Source organism: Excalfactoria chinensis, chromosome 17, assembly GCF_039878825.1.
Source record: "Excalfactoria chinensis isolate bCotChi1 chromosome 17, bCotChi1.hap2, whole genome shotgun sequence".
NCBI classification, from domain to species: domain Eukaryota; kingdom Metazoa; phylum Chordata; class Aves; order Galliformes; family Phasianidae; genus Excalfactoria; species Excalfactoria chinensis.
In genome coordinates, this window is record NC_092841.1 from 5,669,801 (window position 1) to 5,688,551 (window position 18,751).

The 18,751-nt window shown below is 40.1% G+C and overlaps 1 protein-coding gene across 1 annotated transcript in view; it reads left to right on the plus strand.

Moving 5' to 3' along the window:
• Positions 1–18,751, plus strand: part of ANKFN1 (ankyrin repeat and fibronectin type III domain containing 1) — a 90,002-nt gene that overhangs the window by 63,860 nt on the left and 7,391 nt on the right. Inside the window, exons 10-18 of the mRNA XM_072352227.1 lie at positions 2,240–2,339; positions 3,482–3,614; positions 4,210–4,326; positions 7,110–7,325; positions 9,318–9,484; positions 10,800–10,950; positions 12,558–12,726; positions 15,844–16,010; positions 18,357–18,576. Of these exons, the coding sequence (XP_072208328.1) occupies positions 2,240–2,339; positions 3,482–3,614; positions 4,210–4,326; positions 7,110–7,325; positions 9,318–9,484; positions 10,800–10,950; positions 12,558–12,726; positions 15,844–16,010; positions 18,357–18,576 (1,440 nt within the window). The remainder of the gene's footprint in view (positions 1–2,239; positions 2,340–3,481; positions 3,615–4,209; positions 4,327–7,109; positions 7,326–9,317; positions 9,485–10,799; positions 10,951–12,557; positions 12,727–15,843; positions 16,011–18,356; positions 18,577–18,751) is intronic.

The window sequence follows — 18,751 nt, forward strand, 5'->3', positions numbered from 1 at the left end:
TGTATGCCCTTAAGTTCTGCATGGTATTCTGCCTCTGTGCATGTTATTCCAGTGTCAGTTGCTAAAATCATGGTAATCGAAAGTATGATTTTCTTCCGGAAGTTTCCAGTTATTTGATGTATTTTCATCCATTGTTAGTAAAAATTCTAAACCCCATTTTATGACCTCTGCTAGGATTTCAATGGGATTTAGCTCCTCTTCTACTAATTTGCTTCATTATTCAGTGTTACCGTTAGTGATATTTAGTTGTTCCACAGACTGTCTGATCTATGGGGCTAAGATTTCTCCTCAGATAATTTTGCACTGAGGTAATTCCATTTACTTCACATCTGCCCCACTTGAGGAGAGGCACCCGCTTGTCTAGTGATAGGACAAAGAATTCCAGATGATCTTCCTCCTCAGAGAAATGGCATGGCATAACAGACATTCCTCTAGAGCAGAAACCCCAGATGCGTGCTAGCAGTGGGAGCATGCAGCTTTCGGGTTTCTCACAACCAACTGATGTTGCTTTCAAGTATCTGTCATATTTAGGTGAACTGCGAAGACACACATATATATCTCACCTAAGAAGAGAAAAACTGTTAATGTGGCAAATAGAGTTAATTGCCTGGTTCAGCCCAAGTGTGAATGCTTCTGATCTAAATCCATATACTGGAAATTCTTTGATCTTGGCCAATATATGTTTGCTCCTGAGATATTAACAGAGCTCATAGCTCTAGCATACTGTTCCTTAGCATCCACTTATTTTGTTCTTATTTGCACTGTTGTATAAAGATGACTCTGTTATTTATTAGTTAATTAAAGAACAGATTGTTAAAGTTCCATTTCCCATAGGTCCAAACTATATTCTCAGTTCCATGCTTTTCCAGCTTCTAGACATACTATCATGTAAAACAAGAGCAGGAAAACAAATGAGTTTTTCCAAAAGGTAAAGAAATCAAAGATCGCTGACATCAAAGGAGCAGCCGTGGATTAAGATGAGTCTATTTAAACTAAACTGAACACTGCATTGGAGGATATGCCATGCAGACCAAGCTGGCACTGGGAAGACAACATATTTGGTGATCTAATAAGTTTCGTACTTCTAAATTGCACAATTTCACCCCCAGTAGAACCTTGTTTCTTTGTACTTGCTGTTCAGCAAAGTGGAAATTATGCTAACAATGTGTCTTCTTTTTGTAGTTTTCTATGTGCAAATTACAGTGCAAATTTATTCATCATTTAAAAATATGCTGAGTGCTTTCACAGACGGGGTTTTGACAAGAGAAAATTTAGATGTTCTTTAAATGTTCAAGCTTAGAACTTGCTAGGGAGACACAGACAGACACCTTCTATTTTGCACTGGAGGTAAGTAAGAAATATATTACTTGGAAAACACCTAACCAGGCAGATTAGCAGCAAATTCCTCCTGTAAAATCTTTCATGAGTCACATTTTGTTCCCCACTGGAGAGGGCTGATCCTCAAAATGTTTGGTAATTCAGTCTGGATGGGGAACCATGGTTCATTCAAATGGCGAGGAAACAGCCAGATCCTAGAAGGCTGAGATGTAATTTCACAGCCACAGTTTTCTTTCTGTCTTCCTCTTCAGATCACAGTAAACACCGAAAGAACTTTTTTCCTAAAGTTTTAAACATTCATTTCTTTAACAAGCCATATGTAAACAACAACTTCTGACAATACCAAAATCAATACAGAATCCTGCTGACTGCTACGTATCAGCATACCTTCTAAAAACTGCTTACATATACAGGCAGACACAGCTGTTTCCCAGAGCCTGAGAGCTTCAGTTCCTACTGGAACTGAATTCTGAAGCTGCTCTTCTTTTGTGAGAGCTGGTGCAGAGATCCCTGTAAGCACAAAGCGGGACATGAGCTGAGGGATTACATCATCCTAAAATGCTGACAGATGCTTTGATTCTCCTCTTGTATTTTTGAGACCACGTGTAAAATTTATATCCTTCCTGAACACGTGGTTCAAGCTGTACTTGTCCTTGGTGCAAAACAACAGTTCCACCAAGTCTGAGTTTGATGCACTTAAAGAAATTATGTGATGAACAGTATTGTTAAGAAAGATAATACAGGCAAATGTTGTAAATCAGCATGTTTCTGAATGCCGTCTGTTGAAAGAAATAAGATAGGCACCAAATTACAGTTCTGATTTAATAAACAAAGGATTTTTATGATTTATTATCTGAAACTGAAGTACTGCATTTGGTTTTGTTTTTATTTTCCATTTTAGAAAGTTCCAAATTACAGAACACTGGCCGCAAGCAATCAGTCTCTAGAAGCCTGAAACACCTTTTTCATTCGTCAAACAAGTTTGTGAAGACTCTGAAACGGTCTGTCGTTCATTTTATCTCCCAAACATTCCAAGTTATTGCTTTTATGTAATAGTGAACAGCACCTTAAAAATAGATGTACGCAAATTTTACTTCCAATGAAACAGCAATGTCTGAATAAACCTGATAAAGTTATGGACGTGTGATACTGATGCATCTGATAGGAAAATAATGCCCCAGTTCCAACTGAAGTCATTAGCAATCCTTGATTGTTACCACTGGAAATGGATTTGAGTTGTAATGGGAAAATATTGTGTGCAAACACAAAAGTACAGTCACTGTGGAATTGTTAAGTGCAGCCTCTATTGCTGCTCAATAAGGAGACTGGAATTTATTTCATTCATAATGAAAAATGCAGAGCACAGGTGATGTGTTCTAATAGATACTAATATCGGCATCGAGCAGCACATCAAGAACTTTCTAATGTTTTTAGCTAGGTTTGCAGCCCAGCACGACCCAAACAACCCTTTGCTTTGATAGTTTATTTTAGCAAATGAAAGTTTCTTAGGCTGGATTATTTCTCCTTTCGTTGCCAGGAGTATTCAGCTTGCTTTTTCTTCTTTGTATTTTGATAAGAGTTTGATTCTTTCAGAAGAGTTCTCCAGAGTCTTTAAATTCCCTAAGGCAGCTCCTTAATGTATGCAACTAATTGCAAGGGTAAATATTGAAAGGAATGATCTCTATAAACAGTTTTGCAGATATGCTGGCCAAATTACACTCAATTACACTAATGTAAATCCATAATAACCCTACTGATTTCAATTGAGTTATTTCAGATTTACTCTGAAGTAAATGAGGGCAAAACTAAGCCCATTAATGATAAAAAGTTTTGGTAGAATTTTTGATTTCTAGAGAGCATAAACCCTCCATTGTATACTATTTACTCTGGCAAAACTCTTACTGAAGTTGATGTCAGTGGCTTGCACAGATTCATAATTCCTTAAATTCTTGTAGTCTCACATCATCTGAAGAGAGAACCTTCCCACATATTTTTCAGAATCACTACCTGAAGTTGCATGATCTGTAGAACACAAATGTTAAGATCATTTGATTTGTTAAAAATCTATGATTCAGCAGCAAAAATTTGGCATAGACATTAACAGACATGGAAGCTGTTTGACAATGGTTCTTTTCTTCTTTAGGGGACTCTACTTATGTGTTATATTTTTTTACAAAGACAATTTATTAGTAACCAATGAAGATCAGATCCCAATTGTGGAAATTGATGACTCCCACAGCAGTTCAATTATGCAGGATTTCCTGTGGTTCACAAAGGTAACGAGAACATAATTTCACATATTGCTTCTAAAAATGTGCTGCTAGCCATGCAGAAACCTTAGCTGATCATTGTGAACAAATTAAAATGCTAAATGATCAAGTGCTTCATGTTTTACTCACATTAAAATGTAATTTTCAAACAGCATTTATATGAGCTAAATTCTGATTGAGTCACTGACTAAAGCACAGTTAACTCTTTTAAATGTAAATGATCCTACCTCAGTGACTGCTGACTAAGAACATAAAGGTTTTACGAACGTTTAGAGGAAGAGCCTAAAAAAGGTTGTTTTGGAGTCAATGTAACAGTGATGCCATCATTAAAGATATCTTCACACTATTTTATCCTCTAAGAAACAGTAAATTAGTCTTACTCAGTAGTCTAAAAAATGATTGAAATAGGTGCGCAGTGTATACGGAATGATTTCTGTGTGACTTGATATCTGTCTCTTGCTTATCTAGGCAACTGTTGCCTCCCACAGAAACTAAAGATGAACGTCTATTGATTTTTCACATTCCATAATGCTTGTAGTTTCATTTCTGCCTCCATAAATGCTGAGAACAAAAACTGACTGAACTGGGTGTATTTTTGCAGTTGTCCTGTATGTGGGATGATATCAGATGGCTGAGGCAGAATATGTCTATATCCATCTCTTCATCAACAACACTTCAAGCCAGGCAGAAGATGCTTTCTGCAGCAGCACAGCTACAGGTTGGTGCATTGCCTGTTTCCAGCTATTAGCTCTGTGACTTTCCAAGCTCCAGTAGCAATTGTGCTTTATTACGACATTTCTCTAGGAGAATGTTTTGACATGTATTATAAAACTTGTGGAGAACGTGCTCACAGTAACGTGAAATTTCTAGCAGGACAACAACTGCTTTCATTAGATATTTACTTTTGTGGAGGAGAAATAGATTCACAAAGGTGTGGGCATAGTCCTTGCAGAAAAAGTATACGCAGACCTCACTCTCCCACCTTTGCTTGAATGAATTCACCAAAAATGCCCAGGAAAGTATGGTACAGTCACGGCATTAATGGAGATCCTCATATTGCTTGGCTCACGCATTAGCAATACGGCCATCCCTCTTATTGCCAGTCCATGCAATAAGCTAGCTTTTATAGCAGCTGTGAGAGCCAGACACTTTGTGGCCATTATTAAGAATATCTGTGTGGGGTTTGTTTTACATCTTTTGGCAAAGCAAGCTGCGCAGAAGAATAGCCTTCCTGGGCAACCACCTGTCTTGACTGATTTCCCCAAAGTATCCCGAAATATATGGAATGCCAGCCTGCTGCACCTTTATTGGAGGACCACCTGTGTTAAGCAGCAGCTGCTTGCCAGTCCTTTGAGTTCTCACTAGAGACAGTTTTAACTGTATCTGCTGAAAGGTCCCTCTGGTGTGGTTAGCTCAGCCTAGGTAGCACACACTCCTTTGGTTAGCTCTGTTTCATTCCCTCCCTAAGAGAGCTTTGTTAGTATGCACAGACTGCAGTCTGAGATAACCAAGATTATATTGTGTTAATTGCTACCAGAGATGGTAAGAACAGAACTTGAAGCACGGAGATATGGCAAATATGCCCAGAAGGTACACTGCTCTGTTGAATATTTGGCAGCTTTACTGTCCTCATCGTTTGTTCTGTCAGTTTGATCCCCTGATGAGCACAGGAACTGTCACAGGTCTGCCAGCCTTTAACAGTGTGTGGCCTAATGGGATCCACCAATAGAAGGATCTCAATAAAGTTTATACGGTTGAATACGTTTTAGTGAGGCAGTTAACAGTCTGACTCCACAGGAATTTAGGACAGAATGGAAAAGATCAGTGATAACACAGCTGCTGAGGGACTGGATCAGTGGATTCAGTGACAACAGGGACTGTAATTTTGCCTGCTGTTACCACTAGACAACTAAGCAAACAAATCACAAGTGATGGGATAACAGGCAAAGCAGACACAAAACTTCTTAGTGCATGAATTAGCCATAATTCCCATTAGAAGGTGTCCCCACTCTCTGTACTGGAATGTCATTCACAATGAACAGCCATCAGTGACAGTAATGATCTATTTGCTTCTATCTGGGCACATTCTTATATTGGACTTGATTTAATATCACCACGAGATGGCTAAACATCTCCCTGTAGTAATCTGCCCCATCTGTGGACACACAGATTCAAATAAAATGTATCGCAAAACCACCCAGTGTTAATCAACGATGAAGGCTAAACTCAACAGGTAGAACAGTGAAGAAAAAGGAGGTGGTCTACAGATGCCAACAGTGTGCTCTGGAGAGGGATGCTTAAAGCTAAAACTGCTAAATTATGTCACATAAAGGACAGCCACCATGCTGACTATCTGGAGTGTACAAACAATTCAATAAGAAAGTTTATAAGTAAATATTGTCTGCTACATGCAGATAACAAAAAATCAGGACGGTCTATCACTTTGCAATGCCGTTAAGTTACAGCACTTCTTTAAACATACAGTGTGCTGGACTGTGAATTCCAGTTGTCACTTTAAACAACCCCCGTCCCTCCCCAGCTTACTGTAGAGCTCTTGAAAAGTCCTGAAGTAATAAGCATATTTTAAATGTTAAGCATTTTTCTTTAAGACATCTGGGAATCTCTTCAGTGGCTGGTGACTGGACTGAGTATGTTTGCACCTATAAGCAGATGCCTTTCTGTGTGAGAAAAGGGATTTTGACCAAAATATGTATTTTATGTGGAGTCTTTTAAAATTACTTTTCTTTAATCCTCACATATTTTCCTGGAGAGCTTTGCTTTGGTAGTTTGTTGGTTTCTGCTGGTTTGTCTCGCACATTCTTGGTATCTGAAGTAAAAGAAAAAGGGTCCGTGTCTTTTCAAATTCCTTTGTGTTCCTTCACAAACACGCCCCACAGTTCAACTCCAGAACTATTTACATTCAGTGCGGATATGGGGGCCTCTTGCTTTTGTTGCTGAAAATTATCAGCATCATTTTGAAATAGAGAACAATACATTGAGGTTATAGTTAATGATCTTAACAGAAAACATTTGAAGTCTCCAATATGAATTCTGTATCACTGAAAAGATTCTGCGTCTCTCATTTCGGTATGCATCGAGCTCTTTGGTAAGTTCTAAGCAGAAGGACTTCATTGATCCCAAAGGAATCACCATTAGACCAACACTGAATGCTTTTGAAAACAGCATCCTTTACATAATGGGGTACAATCAGGAGGTGGAGGTGAATTTGCAATGTGCCCTTTTACAAAGGTGTTGGTTTGTAACTGTCTGACGTTCTCTGGTAAACACCAGACTGAACACGACTGGACCAAATATGCAGGAAGATCTACTGACAGAACTTCTCCTTTTGCTGATGCACAATGTGACTGCAGGGCAGGGACTTCAGAAAGGCTGTATGACTGGTCTTTACTGAAGTCAATAGATCTGATGTCAAGGAGCATAATGTTAACTTTTCAAAAACATAATAAATAACTTTCATTGTCTACTTTTCTTCTTTCCTAGAATTTGCTGGGAACTCACAACTTAGGCAGAGTTTTTTATGAGCCAATCAAGGATCGGCATGGCAATATATTGATTGTTACCATCAGAGAAGTGGAGAGTCTTTATTCATTTTTTAATGGTAAATGGATGCAGGTATCCAAACTACAAAGCCAGAGGAAATCCCTTTCGACGCCAGAGGAGCCAACAGCATTAGACATTTTGCTTATAACAATCCAGGTAGTGCTTTGCTTTTCTTAACTGTATGTTATTTGCTTATGTAAAGCCTGTGCCAGAGCCCTGATTTTGGAAGATTCTTGTAGAATTTTAGGCCCTAATCCAGTGCCCAGTAAAACTAATGGCAAGGTTCCCACTGAAAGAAAAGACTTATATTACTTCCAGTGGGGCTGGGATCAGACCCTTAATATGTAAAATATCCATGAGATTAGAAAGAAATTACTTCAAAGTCCTAGCAGAGAATGGAGCTGTTTCTATCAGTTTTGGGAAGCCACGCTATAGCATTCCTTAGCAAGGGCTATAAACATTTAAAACTCTCTAGGATGTTCTTAAGCACCCATACAGACACTTAAAATTTCTATGCCCCATAACATTTTTCCACATAACCCTGAACACTGCATTTAAGTATAATATCTACTATTCTACTTAATAAAGTTGTTCTTCGGGGTTCAGAGTTCCTTGGAGCCTGGTATAGTTGCTACAGAATTCTTTATTGACTATAATCCTTCCTTAATTGCTGCATAACGCGCTCCTAGACTCCTTATGTAGAACAATACCAAGGTAAGGACTGATCCCAGAAAGTGCTAGAGTTGTCATCATTGACAGCCAGGGGATTTCAGCCCTTCAAGAGTCAGTAAACTCTTGTTAAACCTGTATAGTTAAAAGATGAATATGTGTGTATGTAGGTAACCGTGTATTGCTCAGAAAATGCCTGCAGCCAATATCCCTCTTCAAATGAGTGTCAAAGTTACCCAAAACACTACATGACAAATATTGTCTCAGTCCCTTCTTTCGTCACTGGACAATGACTGTCATGGTTAATTTCCAGATTTTTCTTGGGCAGAGACTGTGCTTTTGGTACCAGAAACTGACAGGGAATCAAAATATACGTTACCAGGTTTTAGGAACATTAAAAAATTTCCAAAAGACAATAAAACTTACCTGATCCATGTTAGATTTACTGTATTAAAATGTGTTAAAGGTGTAGAAAAATGTCAATCTGGGCAAAAGTTTTATATTAGGAAACCCAAAATACAGGCCTGATCAAATTTCCACAGAGATCCTAGTGGAAAAAATGTTCCCCTAATGGTTTACACATTCCTATCTAATGCCCACCCTTTCTTGTATTACTTGTTTAATCATCGAATGGGTATTTTGTTCATGAAGTGCTTGTGAAAATGAGGGTCTAATTGCATTGGTCCGAGCCAAGCAAAGCACTGGAAGATAATTTGATGGTTCCAAGAGTAAAGGCGTAAGGCCAGGTGTCTTAATCCTCACCCACTGCAGAGGCACACATTTCTCAGGATGGCAGCAGATGTCCTTTTTAGAACAGTGCTTGAGGACAGCTATGTGTAGCCTTAAAAACGTCTCCTGGCTTCAGTAAAGATGCCATCAGTATTAATTCTTTCTGAGCTCTACTTGTTCATAAAGATATTTGCTCAGAAAACACAGTCATTAATTAATCTTTGCAAGCCACCAGCTCCCACACTTGGAGAGATCTTCTTGTTGATAGCAGTTAGGGATAACAGAGTGAGGTTTTCAAGAGATCTACATGCATTTCTCTGGTGCCAGAACTGGTTTGTGCAGTCCCTCTATCCCACCTTCCCCAGCTCAGAGCTTTTCTCTACCCCAGATTGCTGCTGAAGAGATCAGATGATCTCTCAGATGAGTGCAGAGGTGGGTGCTATTGAATCTAATTTAAATGCAATGGTTGTAGAAGGTTGAAATCGCAGTGTTTTAGTGCCAGTACCTACATGATGTGGAGAGCTCTGAGAACCTGTGTATGACTTGAAGTAGGAAGTTGTCCAAGGGCATCCAAACTACCAGAGATTATTTGTATGCTTCAGTGTGTGCTTAAATACTGGGAACTGGGAGCACTGGTGACACAAAAAGACAGCAGTAAAAACGTATTGCTTTTTGATCCCAAATTTGTGATTTAGGTGGGGGGGGGAAAAAAAAAAGGCTTTTTATGTAGGACTGTTTCTCTCAAAACAGGACATACTTTCCTATCACAAAAGAAGTCAGCAACGCCTCCCTCCTGGATTGTATCTGGGCTACCTTAAACTCTGCAGTTCCGTGGATCAAATCAAAGTCCTCGTGTTGCAGAAGCTGCCTAATGTCCTCTGCCATGTCAAAATCCGCGACAACAGCAATGTCTCCAGGTAAGTCAATACACACAAATTTACATACACAGATGTAGAGAAAGAACTTTTCTTTAAGTCTGGCTCAGGTGTGTAGCATAGAGATCAGTGCTGAACTAAGAGGATAGTATAAACTAAAAGGATAGTTTCTAAGGATAGTATTCTGTGGTCACTCACATTCTCCATGGTGGGAATAATCTTCCATACGTCTTTTATAAAGATGACAGTTTGCAGCCCATGATTCAGCTGCCAGTAAATTCAGTGTTCTTTCATTTGACCACAGGGTGTTTGTGATTTTTCAGTGTTTTCTCTTGTGCATTATCTATTTTTTCACTCTAATCCATAGCAAACATACAGCATACTCAGACAATTGCTATCAGCCATTGAACTGCTGGGTAGTGGAAAAGACATTTCTCCATTAGTAAGGGTTTATAACAGTTTCTGATTCTTGAGGTTTAAGATCAAGCCTTTACTTGGGAGCAGATTCTTCTACATCTATTATCCATCTCTTTTTTCTTTACCATTTGATGCTGGATGCTTTCAAGATTGAAAAATAGATGAAGTGAATTAAGGATTTGATCTAGAAGGATGATTTGTATGTTTATCAGGTCTAGAACAGATACATGTCGATCAAAACCAAACCACATAAAAACCCTTGTTCTGTCACCGCAGTCCCTACTAAAACATCTGTCCCCTTCTTTCCTGTAGCCCTCGTTTAGATACTGACAGACCGCTCAGGTCACCTCACAGCCTTCTCTTCTCCAGGCTGCACAGCCCCAGCTCTCTCAGACTGTCCTCATAGGAGAAGTGTCCCACCCCTTGGATCATTTTTGTGGCCTTCCTCTGGATGCACTCCAATGGGTCCATGTCCCTCCTGTGCTGAGGACTCCACATCTGGATGCAGTGCTCCAGCTGAGGCCTCACCAGTGCAAAGCAGAGGGACAGGATCACCTCCCTCACCCTGCTGGCCACGCTGCTTTTGATGCAGCCCAGGATACGGTTGGCTTTTTGGGCTGCCAGGGCACATTAATGTGTGGAAAATAAATAAATATGTGGAAAAGAAAATCTGGAGTGAGGAGCCTTAGTCAAATATTTCAAAGGCAGTCGGACTTTAAGACGTTAGCAAGGAATGTTCAGCCTGAAGTACACGTGCTAGAAAAATTAAGTTTTTCTATGGTAGATTTTCAACCATAAACAATCAGAACTGCACAGTTTTAGAATGTTTTGCTATATGAGGATTAAACTATCAACAGATCCCGAATGCACATACACTGAATTCCTTCTTGTGCACTGAACTTTTGTTATATTTCTAATTTTAACTTAACTCAACATACAGAGATGAGTGGGAATGGATCCAAACACTTTCTGGCTCAGAATCTGTGGAAAGTATGGATCATACTTCAGACTGCCCTAGTCAATTGTTCTTGTATGAGCTCCAGATGGCAGTGAAAGCTCTCCTTAAACAGATCAATCTACCTCTGCATCAGGTATTTTCCTTTGTGATATTTATCACCCTTTTTAAAACTGATTCTTAAGAACACAACTAGAGTTAAAATGTAACTTGAGAGTGGGAATTAAATGTAAATGTTGTAAGAAAAGAAAAGCAGAGAACCTTTCTATCCAATTACTCTAGCTGGGGGTTGGGGAAACACCTTCAAGTAGCTGTGCGCACCTTTGCCCAGCTGGCAAAGGAATAGGGGTATTTTAGCAGGGAAGAGGGCAAATGATGATTCTCAGAGGTAACACTGGGGATATACAATAGGCTTCTGAAGACACAGCACCGTGCAGTTCTTTCACACAAATGCAAGACTCCTAAAGCACATAGGCTCAGACCTCTAGATTGCTGTGGCTTTACATTTACTTACAGATGCATATTTGAATAAGTAAAGAAGTCAGAGAGGGTAATCTATGATGTGAAAGATCTATGGAAAAATAAGCTGAGGAGTTTGTTTCTTGTTTACACGAATTCCACTTTATTTTGGTCTGCAAGGGCTTACAGTAGAAGTAAATCATTTTTATATTCACTTCAAGATCTGTTTGTGTAGTTAAAAAGATGTGGCCTTAAAATAAATGAACCTGGCTCAACAATTCTTGATTTTGAAAGGTTTATTTTAAAGAGGAATCCATCAGTGCTGCACCTTCTAGCCCAGGAAGAGCCAGAAAAGGCTCAGGTAAATCCATAATCAAGACAGGTGGTGTGCTGCCTCGTGGTCAGCCACTAATCCAATAGGGCTTTGTACAGGTCCCTGTACCAGTGTACTTTCGTGGAGGATACAGCTTCTGTACTTTTGTTGGGGTTTTTTTTTGAGCTGGGGAATGAAATATGGAAAGCAATGTGCAATTTGTTCTACAGGCTGCTGCTCAGCAAAGCATTTAAGCTCATCTGTTGTGCACAAGGGATAGACATAACCATGACCTCGCAGTTAAGCACAGTTATAAACGTTCTGATGACTCAGAATCGAACTTCCGTGTCAACAAATTGAACTTTATATTCAGCAGGTTTAGTTACATAGTTTTGTTATTTTTGTGGTAGGCAGAATCACAGACAGTGGCACTGGCTGCACCCCCCAAGAGAAGAGCAGCACTGCACACAGCAGCTGTGCAGCAGCCTCAGGCCAAACGCTGTGTGTGCCATTTGCTCCTGCTGCAGCACTTGTTAAACCTTTTCAGCGCTGTGTTGAGGGAGAGCTGCATATTTCTCTTAACCAACCCTAAATTGAATCTTAAAGGTTTTTAATTGAATCCATTTTCATGTTTTCACATAATTATGCAATCATAATCTTGAAAAGCACATGGCATGTGATCATTTTCTGCCTAATAAGAAACATAAATGTTGTTTTCAGGGGGGCTGTGCCTGTGTGTGTTGTTTCAGCGTGGAACATTGCAGCTTTAAATCTTTATTTTATGTAGTGACATGAACCCACATTTAGAGCCTCCCTCCCCCCCCCCCCCCAAATATTTATGTTTTATAAAAATTCCAAGCTTGATGTTGTGCAAATTTTCTTTAATGTTTTATATCATTTGGGGTGTTGTTTATATAAGTGCCATGTTGTAATTCTCTCCTATTTCTTCCCCCGCGCGTGTCCCTCTACAGGCTAAGCACTTCCGTCTGTATACACAGGAGGTGTTGGAACTGGGTCACAATGTCTCCTTTCTTCTCCTGCTCCCCGCCTCAGACGACGTCTGCACTGCCCCAGGACAGAATAATCCTTACACCCCACACTCAGGATTTCTTAACCTCCCTCTTCAGATGTTTGAACTCGGTATAGTAGCTTGCTTCACCTAGAAATATTAACCCAGTCTCCTTATAATGAAATCACAAAGTTGTATCTGTTTTCCCCCTTGTCCCAGTGGAGAGTCAATAAATCACATGATGGCTTTGGCAACAACACTACCTATAACTGTGTACAAGTTACAGAGGGAGCAGAGCAGTTAAAGCATATACTGTAGCAATCGTTATTGAAATGCAAGGCATAGAGCAAAGCCCACAGTTATCCCGTATGTCTCTTCAGACTTATTGGAAGTTGATGTTCTTTAAAAATCAGAACAACAACAACAGAAAAAATGACGTGGCAAGGTTGGAGTGTCAAAGCAGATGCAATAAGAAGCATACCTTAAATTGCCACAGGAATAACCAGTTTTGAAGGGGATGGTTTTTGTTCCACTTTGTTGAAGGTCTAAGTGGAGTTTCCCAGCTCACAGTCACCTTTTTCTTTCTGATTCTTGAAAGAATGTAGGAGACTCGTTCCTGCTGCTGCTGCAGGAAAAGCCTGTTATCACGAGAAATGCTGAAGTCCTTCATAGTAGGAGTATGAAGAGTAAGGGGACTGCTGAGCTTTACACATCAGTCTCTCTGGCCTGTAAAATTGCTTGTTATTATTTCTTGCCTCTACCTTAGAGAGAGAAAGACAAGAGCTAACACTGATGGATTCAGTACACAGGGAGCCACTTCTGTCCCTACTGGCAACTGGGTCCTCAGTGATGCCTCTCTCAGGAGTTTATGGGACACCACCGCTATCACCGTCCTGTTTCCTGTATGCCATCGCTGGGTGTTTGCAGTCGCTGGTGCAGGGGAACAGTAACTGGATGTTAATGGAAGGTCTTTTAGCTGAGGATGGGGTTCTGCAGGCACGGTAGATTGGTGACTCCCCATCATCCAGCAGCGCAGATCTTATTTGAGTCAGGCAGGAGCATACAACTGTGTTTATGTCACATCAGCCAGGGCACAGAGAGAGGTGCCCATGACAGCTCTGGGTTTTATGCTGGCTGTGGGAGGACAGATGACAGCTGAGCTGCCATAAAATTATGGAGTGCTACAAACAGACAATACGTGAGCTGCTCTATATTCTGCCAAGGCAGAGTTACCCCTTCAACAGAGAACTAACGTAATTGAACTAGAAGTGATAGTTCAGAGCTTTGGGTCACATAGCTGTGGCATTTGATGCGACAGTAGTGCCCTAATGCCAGATTTACAGTCTTCTTGACATGCAGCCTCCAGGCCTACAGTTAGACTCTGTGTATTCAGCATCTTATTTCTCCCTGTGAGTGGTGACTACTGCATTCACTGTGCAAATTAATGCATGAAGTATATTCATCTCTGGTGAAATTCGTCTCTGTGCTACAGGTCTTGCAAACTATTTAACTCTCATCAAGCGGTACATAGACCATGGGCAAGAGCTCTGCTTGCTTCTGGAATGCAGTTTGCATTGGGCTGACAAATCGATGGACAGGGCAGAATGATGTGGTGCAGATAAACACACAAAGAGTAATCTCTAAAATAGCAGTCTGGGTGCAAACCTCTGTTTAGCAATGTTGCTGCAGTGGGGAAGAAGCTCATGTCAGAATGGAAAGCTGAATTTTACTTTATTATTTTTTTTTTTCACTGAGGTAAGCAATCATCCAGCCATGGGCAGATGACATTTCTACATGACTTGTTATATATGTATCCCTGATGTTCTGTGAAGTGACTGTGATTCACATCTCAAATATTAGAAGCTTCCATTCCCCATTAGCTGGTGGCTACCAACTATATAATTGCATAACCACAAAAGACTACGTTGAAGTAACATTTGTTAAAGTAACATTAAAGGGTCTGACTTAAAACCACAAAGGCTAGAAACTTCAGCACTGAAGCTGAAACCGCGGCTGTAATTCACTCAAGAGTCCACCACATATGGCATATATACTGTGAGACCACACACTATTCTGACTAGATCCCTGCAATATCAAGGCATCATTGGGAAACCAGAAGGTAGAATTCTTTTTTGCTCACCTTTTTTTTTGGTGGGATTTTCAGATTCAGCCTTCATTGTCGTGTTAATGATGTTTCTGGGATCAGATTTCTCGTGTTGAGGAATTATTACTTTTCCTAATCATGTTGGTCGCAAGGGATAAATAGATCTATGACCCCGTTTTTGTTTTTATGTTTATGATGAGAAGAAATTACGCACTTTGAGCACCCTACGAAACATCATGCCCCCACCCAGAAATGCAGCAGTATGAAGGCAGCTGCCATTCCCTGCTCTAACAAGATCATTCTGTGTGCTTGCAATGAATGGGGAAGTATTTCTGAAAACTTGCTTTCCCTCAGCAAGTTTCCTATGTCTGTACTGCAGTTTGCAGAGATCACTGGCAAGTTCTGTCTGAGAACACGAGGATCTGGAAGGACACAGCATGAGGAGGCCAGGCAAATTAATGTCTGTGAAGCTCCATGTAGCTGTTCCATCTCTTGGCTCTTTCAGTGGCAGCTCACACAGCTCTGTGCTACTGCATCCAATGCACAGAGATGTCATCTGAGCCTTCTGCGTTACCCTTCTGCACAACAGTTCAGAGGAGGACACATGATAACAACTAGCAGTGTTTTAACTGTTTCACCCTAACTGTGATGTCATTGAAATGCTGCTGATGCTGTCCTTTACGTTTGAGTTACTGATCTACATTAGCCTAGGCCAAAAGAAAGTTGTCGTCCTCCAAAATGGTACTTTCTTTCTGAAACACCCAATTAAAAAGAAAAAAGAGGGTTCCATTTTCCAGTTGTGTCAGTACTTGCTTGATAAAAGAAATGATGAGCCTCAGAAAAGAGCCTTCTGATTAAAGCTATCGAGGGCAAAACAGCCTCAGGAGTTGCATACTGAGGGCCTGATTATCCCTTCACATAGATATAAATTAGAAGCGACTCTTTTGAAATTGATGAAGTAACAGAGTAAATCCAGTGTAAATGAGAGGAGAACGAGAGCCTGTATTATTTATTTCCAGCTTTAAGTAACCCATCCAGGGAGTTAATAATTACATTTAATAAAATTTGTGTTCTGAGAGCTAAGGATTTCATATTTCATAACCAGGGTATAACAGTGTTTCCTTTGCACTTGGTCTTTTCACAGTTCATTTTTGCTGTTACAAGGAGAAATTTATAAGCCTGTATTGCCGCCTTTCTGCTGTCATAGAGCTGGACTCTCTGAAAACCCAGCAGTCCCTGAGGGAAGCAATTTCAGACAGTGAAGTCGCTGCAGCCAAACAAAGACACCAGCAAGTTATAGACTACATACAGGTAATAGTCTGTTTCTGACTATTCCGAGGAGATTTTAAGGTGGCTTTCTTAAAAACTGCATAAGGCTGTAATTTGAAATCTAAATGGAGAATTATTCACAGACATCATAAAAAGAGTAGTTGTATCAAAAGCGCAATTCTGCTTTTATGAAATTCTAACCCAGAACATGATTTCCTTAGTTGTTGCTTTTATACAAGGATTTTTATGGGTAAAATCAAATGACAGTCATGCTAGGCTGTTATACAGAAATGTGTCAGCCCGCTTGTAAAACTCACTCCCATCGAATGTGAGGTAAGCTATAGCCCTGCATGGCATTCAATTCTGTAATGGTTTTTCTCTGCACTCTTGCAGACCATTTTGGTAATTGACTGCTCACAGATAAAACCCTTGACCTTTACAGAGGACATCTATGCACCTGGTTGATCTGTCTTTCTACGAGCGAAGCGCAGATCAGTTTACAGCTCCATATTTTTAATATTGTAGATGCCCCCTGTTGGAACAGGGGCCAATACAATCATTTACCTCATTAATAACATATTTGGCCCTTCATAATTATGAACAAGATGATAACGTTTCTGTTTTTCCTTGCTCTGAACTCAGATCCCCTTTGCATGGTTTACTTCAGAGCCATTACAAACCCGCAGGGGAACAGAGAGGAATAAACCATTGTGCTTTCACATCTTCATTATCATCTCCTTCCTCCTCATCTCCCCATTCGCACACTCAGAAATTCTGGTTTTCCCCCAATGTGCAGAAGCATCTGGAGAATTTTTACCTTTCACATCAAAAACAAATATACGTATATTAACGCATATACACTTTACAGACAATTCTGTTCCTTTTCTCCAGAGTCTTTAAGTCACATGTAAATCATAGAATCACACTGGGGAAATATAGGAGAATATTTTAAACTTCCGCGTTTGTGCTGAGTTATTGTGACAGTATATTAGCCTTGTCAGGTTTCCTCTTAAATGAAAACCAGCTGTATTCCACCTATTGGCAAAAATATCTCAGCCCACCACATACCACAATCTTCAGCGGTGACCACGAAACCGCGAGAGCAGTTGTGTGATCCTAGATCTAAGACAGTGTTGAAGTTGCTACACAAACCAAACATTGTAAAGAGCAAGGGAGTCTACGTGAATGCAGTTCTGAAAGGGAGTCAGGGGGCAGCTAAAAAGCAAAAGTATTTTTCAACAACAAGACGAGAGCAGAGAAGGTACTCAGCATCTTTCCCAGCATGTTAGACAGCAAGACAAAATGTCTGCAATCACTGAAACTAAAATTGAAGTCAAACTGTAATTGATATAACACGATGCTTCAAGCATTCCTAAATAATTTAAGAACTACAGTTCATTAAAGTGACAGATCCACTGTCCTGTGGGACGCTGTAGAATGGCACTGCGGAGAAAACTCACCACATTTGCATTTCCACAAACTGGAAGCAGTGTGATTTTTGTTCGGATTTTGTGAGGATTGCAGGAAGAAAATAAAAGAGCTCCAAAATCAAATAGATGAGAAGTTCACTCACTGGTCAAGTGATTGTATTCCTTTTGTGGAGCTACACTTAAGTCTTGAAATGAAGTTGGATTATGAACAAATACCTGAACTGTCAGTGGTTATCACTGGAATTAACTCACTGGCAAGGCACTGACGGTGTTTTGTTATCAAAAGACTTGCAAGACCCACATTAAATTGTACCTTTTCTCTGCTTAAGTGCTTGAAGCTATATCCTGCAATTGATTTTGGTACTTGTCTCTTATTGCCATCAACAGGCATGAATTAGAACTGTCCTGTGTGGATTTATACTGCTAAAATGCATACAGACCAGAATAGCAAGGGAGAAAAACTGCTGTTTGTCTCAGAGATTTGCTGTGATACCCCATGTATATACACGTACACACACATTCTTCTCTGTTCAAAAACTGGGTTTGATCTGAGCACTTTGCTTTTCAGTGTAATTGTGGGTTCACAAGAATATCCTTGAGACATCCTGATTTCATTCCAACACAGAATGAAACCAACTTTCAAGCGTGCTACAAAACTGATCAAACTTCATACTCCATCAGAAGACAGTTTTCACTTCTTTCCATGTCAGAGCTTAGGCCTAGATTCACCCCTCCTACAAGTTCTCAATTGAGATACCTAATTCAAAAGTTAGGCCCTAAGCGGACTCAGTAATAGTGGAAGACAAAAAGCTGTCAACCAAAGGCAGTTCAGACTAAAACCTGCTCCTCTCTGATGACAGTGACTGCTCACCTAGCAAAAGCTCTCCAAAGCACACTCTGAGGTAGAATTATTATGCAGACTTTATTGTAGTTTTTCACCATTTTTTTCCCTCAAAAGCAAGTTGATGAGATCTGGAGGGAAATGAGATGGATCACAGAAGCACTGCAGTACGCAAGATACAAGCAGCCTGCAGCTGGCCTACCAATAAAGAAACTTGTGGATCTGTCAGAAGAACACTCTCAAAAGAAAATCAGTTCAACATCTTCACATCTAGATTGTCTTCCCTCACCTCCTTCCTCACCTGAGGCTAGAAGTCAGAGGAGAAAGGCTGTAAGCGGTAAGAGAACTTCTGTTTGTTCATCATGCAAAATCTTTCAACTCCCTTTTAATTAAAACAGTTCTCAAATTTCATTTTATAAAAGAAGTAAATGTTTCCCATTCCTGCCAAGGTACTTTAACAATCATTTTCCCAATCATTCACCACTCATATCCCAAGATCCTTCTACAATCTT